This window comes from Lipotes vexillifer, unplaced genomic scaffold (genome assembly GCF_000442215.2).
Source record: "Lipotes vexillifer unplaced genomic scaffold, Lipotes_vexillifer_v1.1 scaffold822, whole genome shotgun sequence".
NCBI lineage: Eukaryota > Metazoa > Chordata > Mammalia > Artiodactyla > Lipotidae > Lipotes > Lipotes vexillifer.
In genome coordinates this window covers 3,771,554-3,790,051 of record NW_006770496.1, presented here as the reverse complement: position 1 = coordinate 3,790,051, position 18,498 = coordinate 3,771,554, and the positions used below count along the sequence as shown (strand labels likewise).

Genomic DNA, 18,498 nt, shown 5'->3' with positions numbered 1-18,498 from the left:
GGGAAAGAGGTAATTAGGATTCAAAGGGTCTGCGCAAGAATAAAAGTATGGAGGGGATAAGACTCAATAGGAAGGGGATAACGTTTCTTGGGCCAGTCAGGGAGCACCGCGGAGGAATCTGAACTGTCTTAAAGGATAGGCATCTGACTTTTCCAGTGGAAAAGCCCAAGGAGGCACATTCAAGTCAGGAACAGCAAGGCAGAAGGAAAACTGAGGGTTAATAAGACACTCTCATATGTGACTGGATAAAAGAATGAGTGGAGAAGAAAGAGGGATGATCTAGATCGCTAGGGACCTTGACTTTTTTTTTGTTTTTGTTTTTGCGGTATGCGGGGCTCTCACTGTTGTGGCCTCTCCCGTTGTGGAGCACAGGCTCCGGACGCGCAGGCTCAGCGGCCACGGCTCACGGGCCCAGCTGCTCCGCGGCATGTGGGATCTTCCCAGACCGGGGCACGAACCTGTGTCCCCCGCATCGGCAGGCGGACTCTCAACCACTGCGCCACCAGGGAAGCCCGACCTTGACTTTTTGAGGCCAAGAAATTTGAACTTTTTTTGTAGGTGCCCGGTAAGACATCAGGAGTGAACTTCATCTTAATCTCACTACACCTATAAATCCCTCTGCGGAGGACAGGGATGGTTTTCCAACATAGATGGAGCTGCATACTTGGTACCACCGTCCAGTACCAGTAGGACTTTCTGCAGTGATGGAACTGGTATAAGTGTCCAATATGGTGGCCACTAGCCGAATGTGGCCACTGAACACTTGAAATGTGGCTAGTGTGACTGAGGAACCTAGTTTTAAATTTTATTTAATCGTAGTTAACTTAAATTTCCATTTAAATAGCTCCATGTGGCTAGTGGCTACTCTCTTAGAGCTTTGCAGGAGGCAGTGGTTGTAACTTCAGGGAGGGAAAAGAGATGAGGAGGGCTCCCCTGCAGATAAATTGTGATAAGTTGTATTTCAGGGAGGGAAGGGACCACAGATGGCTTCTGATACTCGTACTCTGCTGGGTGCTATGAGGAAAAGCCTTCAAAGGGTCTTAGTGACACATGGCACACGTACATAAAATGGTTAGAGAAGGGAGGCAGGTGGTGTGACAAAGTGCTGGCAAGCACGGCATCAGCTCCCTGGGACCCTGCAGTAGCTCTTGGCGTCCTCTTTCCATATCTCTGCACCATGCAGCTATGCAAATCCCGCGGAGCAAGAGTCCTGCCTGCACCTCTCTGCTGTCAGGAAGGATGCCAAGTGCAGGGAGGATAAATCAGAAAAGCATTTCTAGGTACATGAATTAAAAGCTCCTGTGACAGAAAGTATGCCTTAAAGGGACTGCACAGGCCAGTGCTCTTTACCTGCAGAGCATTCCCTGTAAATCTTAATTGCAGTGCAACCTGTGTTTTCCCTCTGGAGCGATGGGTGGCGGTGTTTTCGGACCAAGAACTCAGCATCAAACAGAACATCACTGACAGAATAATGCCATGAAAGCAGAGAAGCCAAAGCCATAAATCTCAGTAACTACTGAAAGTGATAACATTCTGCTACTGATTCTGTAAAATGAATATAAATGTAGATATCGGTGAATACTGACTAAGGAAAGGACCATAATCTTCCATTAACATATAAAAAGTCAACTCCACTGTGTCATAAATTAGATTTTCCTCATGCTGCATTATTAAGTGTGATAAACAGGAATTGAATGACAATAGTTTTGCCCCTCCCTGACATTTGAAAGGCATACGAGGATGCTTTTATTTTCTCTTAATAAATTCCTTTGTAACCAGCAGAAGCATGCATAATTATTCTGTTATCCATTCCATCCACCTGGATGTCAAGTTCAAAGCATCAGTAGATCAATGACGTGGAAATCTGAGGACAACATAAAGTGAATCAAATCACAGCCTATGTCAGGAGGCCCCCGATCCACAGATTGGAAAGATTTTAGCTGGAGAAGTATTTAATAACTAAGATCTACAAACAGAAACTCTGTTTTTCTCCCATTCTTTATTTTCTCACTCTTGTTCCTAAATTTGGATTTAAATATTAATATGTCCTATGTCGTTCTTTTTGTTGTTTAAAAAGTACACTGTGATTTTTATCTTTTTAGAAAGGTGATATGTGTTCATTGTAGAAAATATGGAGGAAAATAAAAAGAGCCACCACTCTGAGTTGACTGTTATGAATATTTGGGCATATCTATTTTCAGTTATTTTTGTTTTCTGTGTGTGACCACACAGGACTGAAACAGTTTTGCTCTTTTTCAGTTAATCCTTCCTGAACATTTCCTCGCATTTTAAAATATATTTCCTAAACATCATTGTAATATATTTCCTAAACATCATTGTAATAGCCATAGAATATTTCATCATAGAGGTCACCTAAATGTATCTAACCAGGCCCCTATTGTAGGCAATTTAGGTTATTTCTTTTTCTTTTCTTTTTTTTTTTTCATTTTAACAACATTGTGATGAAACCCCTGTGTATAAAGTGTTTGTCCACATGCGTTAGCATTTCCTTAGATGTGGAATTTCCCTATTAAAGGATAAGAACATTTCTTAGGGCTACTTATAAGTATTTCCAAATTGCTCTCTAGAAAGATCTTCTAGTGATGTTATGAATATGAGTGTTGAGATTAGAAAGACCTAAGTTCAGTCCTGGTTTTGCGGTTCCAGGTCTGTCATCAGCCGTGTGACCCTGGGCAACTTGTTAACATGTCCAAGCTTCAGTTTCCCTTTCTGTTAAGTGGGCTAGTGATATGACCTGCCTCATATCCAATTCTGTGTGGAGTAAATGTGGTAATTCATGTAAAAGCTGAGTAGAGCAAAATGCTCAACATAAGAGCTAACAGTTTTACACTTTTCCAGCAGAGTATGCACTGTCTATTTCTCCATTCTCTCACAAACCCTGGGCACAATTTTGCGTAAAAATCAACTTGACAAGTGAAAAAAGACATAGTTTTAACTTCTATGACAAAACACATCTTTCAAGCCTTTAGAAATACGTGACATATTTCAAGTCAAGGGCTGATTTCGACAAACGTCTTTCCCTCAAATGTTGTTTCTCATGAGTGGCAATAGAATACGTAATAGAAGAAGCCCAAATCTTCCTTAGTTTTAAAGGGTAGCTATATAGTTGATTGTGTCTGAGGGCCCAGAGCAGGCTGTCGGTGGGGTAGAGTACGTGTACGTAGCAATTATTAAGTATGTGCTTAGAACATTTTCTCTCAACAGTCTCAGTGAATTGGATTTAGCTGTCCATAATTTATTTTAAATTGTATAAATAGCTTCGTAAGACAACTGGAATAAATAAAGAGAAAAGAAGGAAAACATTGGCCAGCAATCCCTTCACACAAACAAGTTAAATTCTGTTTGTTGACTGTCCACACAACTTTACAGAATTGCATTAGACATTCTTTCAAAGCGGAGGATGCATTTCCTCCTGTTGAGATCTTTTCCATACAAGTACCATCATTTTACCAGGCCCACGAGGTGCCATCCCAATTTTGTCACGTCAGTGGGAGCTGAGTACAAGGGCAAGAGACCCATATCCCTGGGCCAGGAAAGAGGGTGCTTGACAGATGTGAAGCAGAAGTGGGCTTGGAGGGTAGGACCAGGGCAGCTGAAAATGTTGCTGTGAAGTCTGAGCATGAATGTGACCAGTGTGGGTTAGTCTGAAATAAAAATCAAAACAACAAAGGAAACGATGTTGAGGAGGGTTCATACTCAGACATTTAGAGGCTGTTTTAAGGACAGGCTTTATTTGGCTTTTCTTGGAAGCCCGGAGGCTCCACATGAATTTAAAGACACAACATGTGTGTCTAATATTGGAAAGGCTTTGCTGGTGAACACAATTTCACAGGTTTTCTGTAATACAAGTGGAGAAGGTATTAAGAAATACAGCCTTGATTATTACAGAGAGAAGAGAGTAGTAGTTTTCCTGTCCTGATTATTGTGTCTTAAGTACCAGGCATAAAATGATCTCTCATTGGATGAAATGGAAGCCCTCTTGAGGCTTCAGATCCATTTCTCTCTTATTCCAGTTTAGTTCCCAGTTTCCAAGGCTGTGCCCTTGAGTGTTGAAATGTAATAACTTTGAGGGTACACGGTGAATCTACTGATTCTTTAATATGGTTTCTGCCATTTAATTCTTGTTCAGAGCAGGCAGTGCACCAGCTCCACCCAGAGCTAGCAGGTTACTCTCTATAATCAGGTATGTACACATGTCTCACACCCAGAGGAAAGGCTCACATAGTAACATTGGATGACCATGTCCTGATCACTTTTCAAGATCATTGGTGCTATTTGTAATCTTGAATATTATTTTTTTCTGCTTCCAGCCTTGAATTAGATTCTGTAAGCAAGAGGTTTTGCTGAACAGGGTATGAAAAAAATAAGCGTAGTCTAATTTTATCAATCTTGAGCATCTTGCATAAAATGTTAAGTCAAAATTGTTAGTAAACTTGCTGGAAGATGAAGACGAGGATGCTGGTATACTATGACAAAAAGAGCACTAGTCTCGGGAGGCGTAATTTAATTCACTCTTTTGTCACTTATTAATGTGACTTTGGGCCTATCTGTTCATTCGTAAAATGAAGTTTTCATTTATAAAACAGGGACTGTGCTACATCCTATTTAGCCCTCAGTGACAGACTGCATGTGAAAGTCCTTTGTAAACTGTAATATCATATTCCAGTGTGAGGTTGTTACTATGCCTCCGAGGTCAGCATGTTTGAAAATTTATTAGTCTGTATTTAAAACACATTTCAGTTCTCTTTACATCCTGGCCCATCATTTCCATATTTAAACTTAAGCAACAAAGACTTTGGCTCAGTCGCCTTTATCTTTCAGTCTAATTAGGGGCCTGAGAGTTTTCCTTTGTTTGGAATTTGTCACCCCACGTTCTAAAGAACGAGGTTCAGTGTGTTCCTCAAAAGACTAAGATTCTAAGATATTGCAAAATTGAATCCTAATTGTTTGTCCTCAGAAAGCCATGAGATTTTATGCTTTCATCAAAGTTGGTCACTATTTGGGTTATATTGTAATAGAACCTGTTATTCATATATCAGAGCTATTCACAAAATGGCAGCACCTTGAATAGGGACTATATTCTAAGAGCTGCCTTCCCAACGTGGTAACCGATAGGCGTATGTGATTGTTTGCAACTAAATTAATTAAAATTAAGCCAAATAAAAAATTTGGTTTTTCAGTCACACTGGATACATTCCAAGTGCTCAATAGCTAGATATGATTAGTGGCTATTACTTTGGACAGTGGAGACTATAGAATATTTCCATCATTACGGAAAGTTCTGTTGGCCGGTCCTGCTCTAAAAGAAAGGGAACCTGATGTCACATTATTCAGAGGTATCCAGTAAGGTTTCATGCAGAATTTTTATATAATTTTTATGTTTCCAACCTAAAATAGCAACCTTTAATGTCCAGTCAAGGGTTGACATCCACCCACCCACCCCTTTTCTCCAAGCTGCATTTAGGACATTTGATAATTTGATATTTTTGAATGTTCATTTCTTTTTATTGGGTCCCTTAGGTCCTGCGTGACAGATATGTGTGAATGTCCAGCCCATAAAAACTGTTACTGCGAGTCATTCCTGGCATATACCCGCGCCTGCCAGAGAGAGGGCATCAGCGTCCACTGGGAGCCTCAGCAGAACTGTGCAGGTGAGAAGTTCCCGGCCGATCCAAACATCAGAAACTCACTCCATTGCCCAGGATAGCAATAGAAGAGACTTGATGATGTGAATGGTCACATGCTCCCTTGGCCAGAGGGAAATCTTATCAGTGGCCCAGCTGGATTTCAACTTGATAAAACACAGGGGCTTCCCACTGGGCAGGATAGAAAGCACTTAAGAGAAATGCTTTGTGACAAGCACATTTGAACAATTTAAGGATTTCCACTGCTGCAAAATCCTCCTAACCTCAAGCTACCAGCTGGATGTGCTTAGCACGTGGACAGTCACAGCTGTGGTTTAGGTTATGTGTGGAGCAAAGGAGATTCGGGATAATTACAGTCATTTAAGTTCTTCAGGATAAGTGTGATTTTTTAAATTTTTTTTGAAAGAGAAATGGTTATACAAACACTAGTAGAACATTCTTTTCCTTCTGAGAGACAGATTGCTGTAATAGTCGTTCTAGCTCTTTGATCTCCGGCAAGTGAATTAGCTTATTTGATATCTGTAAAATGGACTTCTTTGTTCATCCCAGAAACGTTTCTTACAAAGTGGCTAAGTACTAGGCATTGAACAAAGCGCTGTGGGCACTTTGGTGACTGTAAGAGATGAGGTGAGGTCCCTGTCATTGAGGTGCTGGCAGCCCAGTGGGAGAGCCAGACAAAAATAGTAAGTCGAGCATGGTAGAGACTTGCTAAGTGTGGTAAGGGTGATGAGGGGGCAAATAGGGCAGAGCAAGAGAAAACAAATGGGGAGGGAGTCGGTGGCTACTTAGGTGGAGGGGAGGGAGCGCGTCTCAGTGGGGATGATGTTCCAGCCGAGCATTGAGCATTGATCCAGGGGACTCAGGGCAAGAGATCCATGCAGAGGAAACATATTTGAATAAGATAGCCGCTCTCAAACTGGAAGGGAGTCAGTGCGGAGGGCCGGGGAAAGAGGGGCACAAGATGAGAGTGGAGTTGAAGCCAGAGCTGGATTGCAGGACTCTGCAAGTCTTGGGAAGGAGTCTAGCTTTTATTCCAAGAAGAATGGAAGCCACTGACGGGCTTGAAGCAGCCCTCCTTCTGCTTTTGAAAGATCGCCCTGTGTAGAGGCTGCTGTGTAGAGAATACATTGAATAGGGCAAGATTGAAGGCAAGAGGCCATTGCAGTCTTTGGGGTGACAAAATGATGGTGGCTTGGATTAAGATGGAGGCAGTGTGTGGAGGAAAAAGAGAGATTTTAGAAATACTTTGGAAATGTACAATAATCTCTACTCTGCAGAGTTATAAGCATTAGTGATATGTACGTGAAACATCTTAGAAGAGTGCTCAACTCATAGAAGATACTCAGTCAGTAGAAACTGCTGCTCTTGTTTAGACCTGAAGGTGAGATGACTAAGTGTTTGTCTTTTACTGCAAGGGTTGGCAAATGTTTTTCTGCAAAGGACCAGATTTGCCTGGTAGGGAGAGACTGGGGTTTGCAACATTCTACAGGAATCCTAGAAACCTTAGCTGTGCTATTAGAAAAGAAGGCAGTTCATGGCGCTGCTAACTCTAGAGGGTCTACACTGGTGGAGGGCCAGAGCTGTCATCCGGTTGGAAGAGGGCTCAAGAATTGCCTTTGTCTATATTTTCAGTGCATGGACATCGTGTTCACTTAGACAGTGGGTCTCAATCTGGCTGGACATTGGAGTCACTCTGGGAGCTTGAAAGATGAACCAGAAAACTATGCCTGGGCCCCTTGCCGAGATATCCTGCTTTAATTGGCCTTGTGTATCATTTGAAACCTCTCAGGAGATTCTGACCTGCAGCCAGAGTTGAAACCGCCGAGTTAATTTGTATGCTTATTTGGGTGGCTCTGGGGGAGTAGGACGACGAGCGTTTTGGGGATTACTAAAGCTTCCTCAAGCCACCCCTTGACACAGTCACTAGTCCATGTCCTTATAAAGCTCTCAGACCCTTTTATCTACTTGTGAACTTCCCTTTTGGTCTTGCTCTCTCCTCTGCAAGCCCAAGTCCAATCTTTATGTCTGAGTTCACTTTCCACAGCAAGAGTGCCTCTCTATCAATGCTGTCTTCCCAGAGGAGGATTGAGTTGATAAAAATAACTCATATTAAGGTATGGCTGAGGCTCCTGAAAGGTGAGACTAACTGGCTTACCTCCCACCTAGTGCCTCAGTGTGGGGTAGTATATAGGAAGGGCAGGGTTTTGAGAGACTGGGTCCTTGCACCACACCTTGAATATGCCCGTCTCCTTTTCTCTGCTTTGAAATGAATAAAATATATGGACTCAAGCCCCAGCTATTCATCCTGGTGTAATGTGGGGCTCAGCAGAACTTTATTAATTTTATTAGATATGGTGCTGTGATGAGGATCATATCAGATACGGAACATGTGAACCCTCTCTTCCTGATGCCAGGCTGTATTTAACACCGGTTCAGTGCACCCAATGCATTTGAGGACTACACTTTCCCCGCTCCAGGATCCTGAGTTCAGGGACTGAATCTCAGCAGCTAAAATTACTTTTCTAATGGAAAAGGAATACGGCTTCTGAAAGGTTCCATCTACCACTTAAAATTAGCAGAACCATCTGAGTGAAGTATGCCTCTGTCAGTGTTTGATTGCAGGGGAACCTTTTACACACACACACACACACACACACACACACACACACTCACATTGAACTTCCACAAATTGATAGTTGGTATTTACAGAGATATGCAGCATCTCTCAGTAGATTCATTTCTGAGTCATCTGGAATGCTGAAGACTATAAGAATACTCTTTACTAATTTTTAGTTCCCAGATCTTTTGTCTTATGACAGCATTTAAGGCCACTTAATACTGAGAGGAGAAATTTTCCAGGGTAAAAGGCTTGGAAGTTGAACCAATAAGAAGCCAGCCAGGCAAGAAACTCTGAATGAACAAGTGACATCTCCCAGGCTAGGTTGGATTTTAGCACTAGCATGACGTATGAAGTGTATGCCCACTAGCTGTGGCAAGGAGGACTAATGAAACTCTAGTTTAGTGCAGGAATTACTAAATACAATACAGTGTGCAGAGGGCTATTGTGAAGGTCTCTAAAAGTTTCATTAACGACCATTTATATTAATGTGTACTATTTTCTAAGCACCTCCTTTGCCCCAAGGACTATACTAGAACTTTGTGTTACATTTTATCTTATTTAATCCCCACTCTCATCTATATGTTAACATTCTGTTACCCACATTTTACTGTAAAGGACGATAAGGCTTAGAATATTTCAGTAATTTGCTAAAAATCACAGAGGTGGAAACTAAGAAAGCTAGGAATCAAACCTAGGTCAATTTGCATTATAGCCACTGTTCTTAACTATTATGAGAACACAAATAAGCAAGTGCACTGTAGAAAAATATATATACCTATGAATATATATTTATTTATGTGAGCATCCACTAATTTATGGAAATATTTGTTCTGTAGATCTTTCCAATTTCTATTCACTTGTTCCTTATCATTGATACTTGTTACTTGGTACCTTCTGACTCTGTAACTTTGCTATGACCTTGCTCCTGCATCTTACTTTGCCGTCCTTAGTAGATTTTCTGCCAACCTCCCTGTAGGTGCCACTACTAATTGTCACTGCACTTTGAGGAATACATTTTCTAAGTGGGCATGGGGCTGGGATATTCAGAGTGGTGTGTGTGTTCCGGCAGCACATGAGATAGTCTGCTGGGTTCTGTGAGCAGTTTCCTCCTTGTTTTATTCTACAAACTCCAGGTGATTCTGGCCCCTGCCCTGCAGCAACTCTGCTCTACTTATACACACTCATCTTTCCCTTGGCTGACTGGGAAAGGATCCTATAAAGGATTAGGAGGTAAGGTCAGCACTGTGATCTTCAGCACAGTAGGGGCACATGGGGACAGTGAGTTCCAGAGGGCAGAGATCTACACTCATTGAACGTATTGATAAAGTCAACACGTGGCGCCTTTATGGAGTCCCACAGAAAGTAACGTGTAATGGTCCTTGCACGCATTACAGAGTAGCTGCTTATGTGCCCCCTTGAGAACAAATACCTGCTAACCCTAGCCACTTTGGTAGCTTCCTGGTTTTTAAAAAAATGTATTTGGGGCCTCCCTGGTGGCGCAGTGGTTGAGAGTCCGCCTGCCGATGCAGGGGATACGGGTTCGTGCCCCGGTCCGGGAGGATCCCACATGCCGCGGAGCGGCTGATCAAAAAAAAAAAAAAAAAAAAAAAAATGTATTTGATCAAATGAAGCCTTTTCAAATGCCCCTATGCAAATCATTTATGTTGTAAAAAGGTATTGTTTGCCTTTTATAAGTTAGAAAAAAGATGGATTCACAGAGGGTAATAAAACAAGGTCCAAGTCAGGATTAACTTTCTAGGATCTTCTAAAAGTTGTGCCAGTTTGAAGGCAAATTTAATCATGTCATCCCCCCCATTTAAAACCCTTGCCGGATTCCTCTTTTTCAAGGCTTACAGCCCCTGCCTACTTCTCTGCCTCTGTCTCCTCCCACTCTCCCACTCAAATCCCATGCTCCCTTCCTCCAGCAAAGCAAGGATCCTCCCATTTCTGATTGGGTCATGGCTGCTTGTTGTTGCTAACACCCCCTTACCCCCTACCCCCCACCCCCACCTTGGCTCTCAGTGCTGTCTCTGCCTGGGAAACTCTTCCTGCCATTGTCTGACTGACAGTGTCCACTCACCTTTTAAGATCTAAGTGGGATCTATTCTCTGAAGTCTTCCTGGATCCCTACCCAACCCTCCACACTGAGTTGATGTCTCTCTTATTCCTCCACTGTTCTTTGTTCTCACTGTCTAACGTGTACATCTTGCACTTAATTAACAATCTGTTTATGTGTCCTCTTCACCTATTTGGTTGTAAGTCCAGGCTCCTGAGACTGAAGGTCAGAGATGATATCTGATTCACATTGGATTCCCTGGCCTAAGAGAATACCTGCCACATAGTAGATACTCAGTAGATGTTTGTTGATTTAATTTGAATTGAATGGAGATGATGAAAAAGACCCTTTTTTTTTTTTTCTAGTAGTTCTTCATTTTCAACCTTCTAATTTCTACCTGTAGATGGTGAGGGAAATCTCAGTGTTCAGTAGTCAAAGGTAAGGTGTCACAGAGGAGCAGTAGAAAATTAAGTGGTGGAATTAGAAGAAAGAATTGAGAGGTCAGAGAGAGGAAAAGACATGGGAGAATGCATGTCTATAGGAGAGGAGGGAGAAGGAAGAACATGGGTGGGAGAGAGGAAATTCTGCCGAGTTTTCATACGAGAAGGGATCTTTGCAAGATCTGAAAGGGAGCAAAGTATCTGGAGGGTAAAGTGAGTTGAAAGAGGCATTCTGGAAGCAGCAGAGTGGGAAATGAACTTAAGGCCAGCCAAATGTAATCCAGCTTGGGAACCAGGATAATGAATTGAACATCATTAAGATGAAATCATCATCCAACAGGCACAGACATTTATTAAGCTGCTCTTCTGTGCCTGGCCCTGTGCCAGAACTTTGCATCATAGAAGACAAGGACTCTGCCCTCAGGAGTCCCAGACTCAGTGGTTCATTCTGTTCAACCAGGAGTGCTTGTTGTAGTGACCCCTGGAACCTTTAAAATCTACAGCTACCCAAGGCTCCACTGTAGACACAGAGCAAAAATCTTTAGGGAAGGGGCTGAGGAATATGTATCTTTTAAAAGATCCTCAGGAGACTCTTGTGAGCATCTTTGATTAAGAACTACAGCTGCACAGTAATTGGGGGATTAAAACAAGTAAACATAACTATAATGTGAAAAGTGCTGTTGGATGAAGAGGGAAGGGTATCCTGGGGGAGATCCAGGTAGCTACTTGAAGGAGATGACGTTTGAATTAAGACTTGGAAAATGATTGGTCTGGGAAGAGAATCCAAACAGATGATGATCAATTTCAGAGTTTTTGACTGGAAATTAGAGCTAATACGGTAGTAACTGATGAAGAGAGAAAGAGAGGGAAGGGAAGAGAGAGGAAGAGAATGTCCGGGGAAGAGTCTTGGAGGCAATTTGAACATTTAGTGCCAGGGAGCAGGTAAATAAGCCCAAGAGAGAGAAGGTGTTTGCAAGAAGTTAGCAGAAGAACCTAGACATTTCAGTGTCATAAGATAAAATGGACAAAAAGACTAAATGTTTTGTGGTGAGATCATGTGAGAATGGGGACTGCCTCTATGTCCGTGGATACGGTCACTGTGGATGGAAAACGTCGGCGGGAGCTGCGTCAGTAAAATGGTGGGTGAGGACGGTAGGTCACCAACGGTAATTCATGGCACAGGAACTGGATAAAATGACTGTGAACTTTTCTATGAAGTCTGGAGGTAGGAAGTCTGATAGGTGAGGGAATATTTTGCTAAAGATTAGTGTTGACCTGAAAATGTTTCCAATATTTGGAGGATGGAGCCAATAGAGACAGAGGAGACTACTGTGCATGGAAAAGGACAAATAATAGAGCAAGTTCCTGGAAGAGATGGGTCAGAAAGCAGAAATGGCAAATGAAGGCTGGGTGCCGATGAGGAGAGGCAGTAGGGAGGTGGGTTAAGGTGCTCCTGCAGATGTCCTAAGTCATCAGTCAGAGAGGATGAGTGCGCTGAGACTGGGAAGAGCTCCAGTAGAGTTTTAGGAGGAGGAAGGTGGGAAACAGCAGGAGCTTTCATTGTGCACCTACTTCCACTTTGGAAATATTCGTTGCCCTCTTCTTTGCTGAAAAGGCGTGAGTCTCTACAGTGACCGAAGCATGAATGTGAGGGTTGTTTACAAGACCAGTTCTCAAACTTGGCTGCCCATTAAAATTAACTGTGCTGGGGATTATTTTTTAAATTATTTTTAAAATACTGATAACCTGGTTCTACCTTCAGAGGTTCTAATTTAATTGGTCTGGGGTGGGAGTCCAGGCGTTGGGAAGTTCTCTGTCGACCCTGATTTCCAGCTTTGAACACCACTGATCCATAAAAATAGAACAACACATGGATACAATTATGTGTTGTGAATATGATATTCAGCTAGGGTGTTTCCAAATTATTAGGCATGTCCAATGTATAGCATATTCTATTAATCACTGAAAAGAGAAAAAGAGAACTTGGAAGGGATCCGTGAAAAGTCAAAAGATTATCAGAAATGCATAAGTTAAGAGATTTAAAGAAGAAGAATTAAGTTGATCCACCCAGTCACTCATCCATCTATCAATGCATCAATCACACAGCAGCTCTGAGTCCCTTCTACGTGTTAAACACCACACTACTGCTGAAAATAAACAAAACGGCCCTTCCCTCAAGTAGCCTAGATTTAGTTGGAGAAAGAGAGGACAAGGAAATGGATGATTATACTTTCATGTTGCAAATGCAGGGATAGAGGTGGGTGCCAGGTACTCTGAGTATACAGTCAAGGGGCATCCTATCCAGACAAGAGAGGCAGGAGAAAAGGTTGGGAACTGAGTCTAAAAGAGGGGAAGATAGGGTGAATGGTGGTGACATTCACCGAGCTTGACAGTGGCTCCAGGAGGTTCCTAGTGGCCTAAGGAATAGAATGAAATTATGAGAAGCCAAAACAGCATACTAGAGTTACATGGTGGAGGTAACGTTAGGGAAAGTAGCCTTAGAGAATAGTAGTAAATTTTTACTTATCCACTGTGTCAGTTAGGATCCAGGCGGAAAACAAGTGGCACGTGCGGTTTACTTAATTGAAGTAAGTTTCATAGACGGACTACTTTAAAATGGATAAGTAGCATGTTGGGAAATAAGGAAAAGTCCAGTGCCCTGGAAACGAACTGTTTTTACTCACAATAAGCTGACACCACATGTGTGGGTCTTTTTTTTTTTTTCCTCACACCAACCAACTCTCCAACACTCTGGACACCGACTGGGTGTCCTAAAATTCCATTCAATTTTGAGACTAACTGCCCAGAGTTAGCATCGGCCTCCACAGGTTTAAGGGCTCAGTCCCACAAGATGCCTCACTTCAGATGCCAGCTGCAAGTATTGAGTCCCTAGGTTACCCTCACTTCTGCTCCACTTGGCTACAAAGTCGGGGGAGAGAGGTGTTCTCACAACCCCCTCCCTTCTCAGGCTTAATAATTTACTAGAATTGCTCACAGAGCTCTGGAAAACACTTATTTGCTCTTACTGGTTTATTATAAAGGATACAAATGAACAGCCAGATGAAGAGGTACAGAGAGTAAGGGCTAGAAGGGTCCCAGTGCACAGGAGCTTCTGTCCCAGTGGAGTGAGGACACCATAATCCCAGCACCTAAATGTGTCTGCCAGTTTCAAAGTTTTCTGAACCTGTCCTTAGTCATTTAGGGCTTTGTATGGAAATTTCCTTATGTAGGCATGATTGATTAAATCACTGGCTGAAAGTGATTAATTCAATATCCAATTCCTCTTCCCATCCCTGGGAAATGGGGCCGAAAGTTCCAACCCTCTAATCATGCCTAGGTCTTGTTGGTAACCAACCCCCATCCTGAAGCTATCTAGGGACCCTAGGCACCAGTCCTTACCAGCATACGAAAGACACTCATCACTGGAGATTTCCAAGTGTTCTAGGAGCTGTGCAGACAAAGAAAAAACTGTAGACAAAGGCAAGTGTGACTGGAAGCTGGATTGTTATTGTTCTTCAAGAGGATTCTTCTAAATCAGTGGTCCCCAGCCTTTTGGGCTCCAGGGACCGGTTTCGTGGAATACAATATTTCCAGGGACTGGGGCGGGGAGGGGGTATGGTTTTGGGATGATTCAAGCACATTACATTTATTGTGCACTTTATTTCTATTATTGTTACACTGTAATACATAATGAAATAATTATACAACTCACCATAATGCAGAATCAGTGGGAGCCCTGGGCTGGTTTTCACTTGCCACTCACTGATAGGGTTTTGATATGAGTCTGCAAGCAGTTGATTTATTATGGCCTCTGTGTAGTCAAACCTCTCTGCTAATGCTAATCTGTGTTTGCAGCATCACCGCCTCAGCTCCACCTCAGATCATCAGGCATTAGATTCTCATAAGGAGCTCACAACCTAGATCCGTCGCCTGCGCAGTTCACAGTAGGGTTCGTGCTCCTTTGAGAATCTAATTTCACCACTGATCTGACAGGAGGCGGAGCTCAGGCAGTAATTCGAGTGCTGGGGAGTGGCTGTAAATACAGATGAAGCTTCGCTCACTTGCTCGCCGCTCACCTCCTGCTGTGCGGCCTGGTTCCCTGTTCTAAATCCCTAGTGTATCAACATTCCTACTCCTGAGAATGAGGGGTGGCGCCTTTGATTGTCATTGGAAGTAACTCAGATGGAAAAGTCCACATGTCATAAAACTTCCAGAACGTTGGCAGTAATTTTTTCTGACAACTGTATTCATGAATTTCAGGAAGTCTCAGAATATTGTCAAAATCATTTCAACTCCAAGTTAACAAAGATAGTAACTTGCTGTGATTTGGCTACATCATCATTTTTATGTTCTCTGACCAGCCAGCCAGCCACTTCCGTCTCCTCAGTCACACATCTAATTTTTCTCCATTGGTCCCTACCGGACTCTTGCTCAATCTGTCTCAAATTGATTAATTCAGCACATGATCACTAGATTAAAATATGTCACTCATTTCCAATACCCTTGGCAGGTTTTACCCCCGTATGTGTAATTCTGTATATTTGAATATCGAGGTGGTTGCAGAAATTATTTTTATTCATCACAGCTCAATAGCTGGAAGAACTATTTGGAGTTAACTTTTCATACTATTCTCAATACCTAAATAACCTATAGATTTCCTTGAGGCTTGACTAATGTATAGTTTGTCCTATCTGGGAATAAAGCTTTTTCATTTTATTTTATTTTGAAGTTCGCTGGCCCAGCAGGTGGATCTTTGGTATTGTTTTTCTAGGTGCAGGTGGTTCCTAGAGTGGGCAGTGTTGGGTGTTTGTTATTCTTTTGCTAGGATGCAGAGTTGCACCTGTGCTGTGGGGAGACCAGTGCCATCAGTGACGTGAGCCTTCGGGAATGGCATGGGGCTGAGAGTGAATTAACCTGGCTCTAATGGTTTCCCCACATCTCACCTACGTCACCTCCTCTTTTTCAGCCACCCAGTGTAAGCACGGTGCCGTGTATGATACCTGTGGCCCGGGATGTGCCAAGACCTGTGACAACTGGAATGAGATCGGTCCCTGCAATAAGCCGTGTGTTGCTGGTTGTCACTGTCCAGCAAACTTGGTCCTTCACAAAGGAAGGTGCATCAAGCCAGTCCTTTGTCCTCAGCGGTGACCTTTGTTCCGCTCCTTCAGACTTTGAACCTGGTGTTCTTGACACTGAAGTGGAAGAGCCAATGAAAGACTGCGATATTTGTGTGCTGATTCTGCAAATACACACACAGAGTATATATGTGTACATATATAGATATATAGATATATTCAGAAACACTTCATCATTTATATAAACTATAGGTGGATTATTATATGTATATTTTTTGCTATAAGACATGTATTGTTTCTAGGATCCTAATCTGTAAGCCATTGAATACATTGTATAAATAAACCAGGTGTTTTTAATTTAATAAGGCAGCATGCAGACATATTGGATGGCTTCACCATCACATACGTTTGTCATTATTAAGAAGTTTTCTAAGAAATCTAAATTGCCTGCCTGAATTAATTTTTGATTTGAATAGGATTTGCAGTTGAATGGGAAGTGTGTTTTTCTGGAGAATGGCAAATTTATCTAGGGGCATTTCATGCTTCCAAAGAAAGGAAAGTATGCCTGAGAAATATGGCTAGTGATTGGCGACAGGCTCTAATGGTGCATGTAAAGCAAGGGGTAGGCTGTTAGACTTTATTAGGTCATGGTCCGATATTATTTCCAGAACTGATTGGCTGGTTGCCAAGAAATATATATTTGTCACTAGAGCATAACCGAAGAATCAAATGATTTCTTGCCATCTTTGCATATTCCTTGAGTCTCCTAATTTTATATGTGTGTATGATGGATATGTCCACCTCTGTGTCCCACATTGAGATGCTGGCGTGTCTGGATGACTTGTTAGTTTTATTGAGGATGAGCAGGTATTTGAAGAAACTGTTGCACAACGTATGACAAAATATCCATTTCTCTGAATCTCACAGCAATTCAGGATGAGCAAATCCAATGAGTTAAAGTAAGCTATCTCCATTTTGTGACTATTCCATGTATGAAATGAAAGCCTTTATTTCTAGAGGATTCCTAGACCAACACTATTTGGCAACAGTGAATTTGTCCTAATTATTAGACAGAAAGAAAGGCTTTACTGATCGGTTGATTTAACATCAGTACAAAGAATGGTCTACATTCTTGCTCTTACTGCTAGTCACCATGTGATCTTCCTGACTTTTTTTTTCAGTTGAATAAGTGAACATGTCAACAAAACAAAACCCACTGATGTCTAAAAATGAAATGTTCTGCATTGTAGTAAATAAAGGGCTTAAGATTTAAAACAACGCATTTTCTATTTCAAGATGTGTTGTGTTATACTTTACAAATAAGCTATGGCAAATTCAGCCTCATCCATTTTTAACAGCTTTATTTAGATATATTTTATATACCCTATAATAACTCATTTTTATAAAGAGTGTTATTAGTAGATAATAGCAAACCTCCAAAGTTTTGACAGTCAGCATAGTGCCATTGCTTGTTAAGACATTTGTGCTCCTGTTACATATATTCATGACAGCTAAAGGATTAGTTTGGATTTTTTAGTGGGGCATCTCCAGCTGTTTGAGAAAATTGAGTAAGTCACACATTGTAATAGTGATTGTCTGGGACACCAGGGAATGTGGTTGTCATTGTTGTGCTTGGGCCATAACCAACCTCAGTATCTGGGACCCAAGGTAGCCAGTGCTTCAGTGCTGCGCTTGGAAAGGGGGCTTTGATGTAGGAGACTTGGGCTCCAGGTGTGGTCTGTGACCTTGTCCACAACTGTTTAAGCATTTGGGGCCATAATTTGTTTCTCTGAAACACAAAGAGGCTTTGTAATATATGGGCAGGGTTGAGGATCAGGAGACCTAAACACCCCGCCGCTAGTGAGATTACCTGCACAGTAACCTGAGACGCAGTGTGCAAAGCCTTTTACACTCCTACTTTTTGCTTTTTGAAACCTTCTGGAAATTTATTTCCAAATACTTTCAGTCTGCGGTTGGTTAGAACCTGTGCAGATGCGCAGGGCCACAACTGCAGGTCCTGCTCAGTAAAAGCAAGTTCCTTTTCCTCTCCCTGTGAAAATGAGAATGTTTTGAAAGTCCTAAACTAAAAGTTTTGCACTAGGAGGAAAAATGAATTGTTGACATTTACAATGGCAATTTTTGTTAAAAGGGTGGCACGTTGAGAATTACCAATTCTGCAGGTGAAAAGCCACCCCTTTAAAGTCGCTGTTTCCTGAGTATCTGACTGTAATAGAGAAGAACAAATCTGACCCCGTACTGGATCCATTTCTTTTCCTTTAACCTTTGTATTCTGTTGCTTCTGCTGCAAGTTAAGAATGTCGCCTCTAGCCTGAAATATACAGGATACCCCATTCTCAAGGCTCTGACCTTTCAAGGTATAACACTTTTCCATTCATACAGAGATAAAAAGTTGCAGAACAGAGAGTAACATTTGTCTTGTTGGAGGTTTATAGGAACATTGTAAACCTATGTGACAGCTGCAATAACAAAGGATTCTGACACCAAGAAGTTTACACCAACCAACCATACCCCCCCTCCCCTTTTAGTATAAAAGAAGCCTGAATTCTAACTAGGGTAAGATGGTTCTTTGGGACCCTAGTCCGCCATCTTCTTGGTCTGCAGGCTTTCTGAATAAAGTCGG

General features: G+C 42.1%; 1 protein-coding gene across 2 annotated transcripts in view; it reads left to right on the top strand.

The window, feature by feature from the left end:
- BMPER (BMP binding endothelial regulator) overlaps positions 1-17,135 on the top strand; it is a 258,905-nt gene extending 241,770 nt beyond the window's left edge. For both annotated transcript variants that reach the window (XM_007446128.1, XM_007446127.1), the window contains 2 exons: positions 5,542-5,672; positions 15,749-17,135. In XM_007446128.1, coding sequence (XP_007446190.1) covers positions 5,542-5,672; positions 15,749-15,930 — 313 coding nt within the window. In that variant the 3' untranslated portion in view covers positions 15,931-17,135. The remainder of the gene's footprint in view (positions 1-5,541; positions 5,673-15,748) is intronic.
- Positions 17,136-18,498: the final 1,363 nt, after the last annotated feature.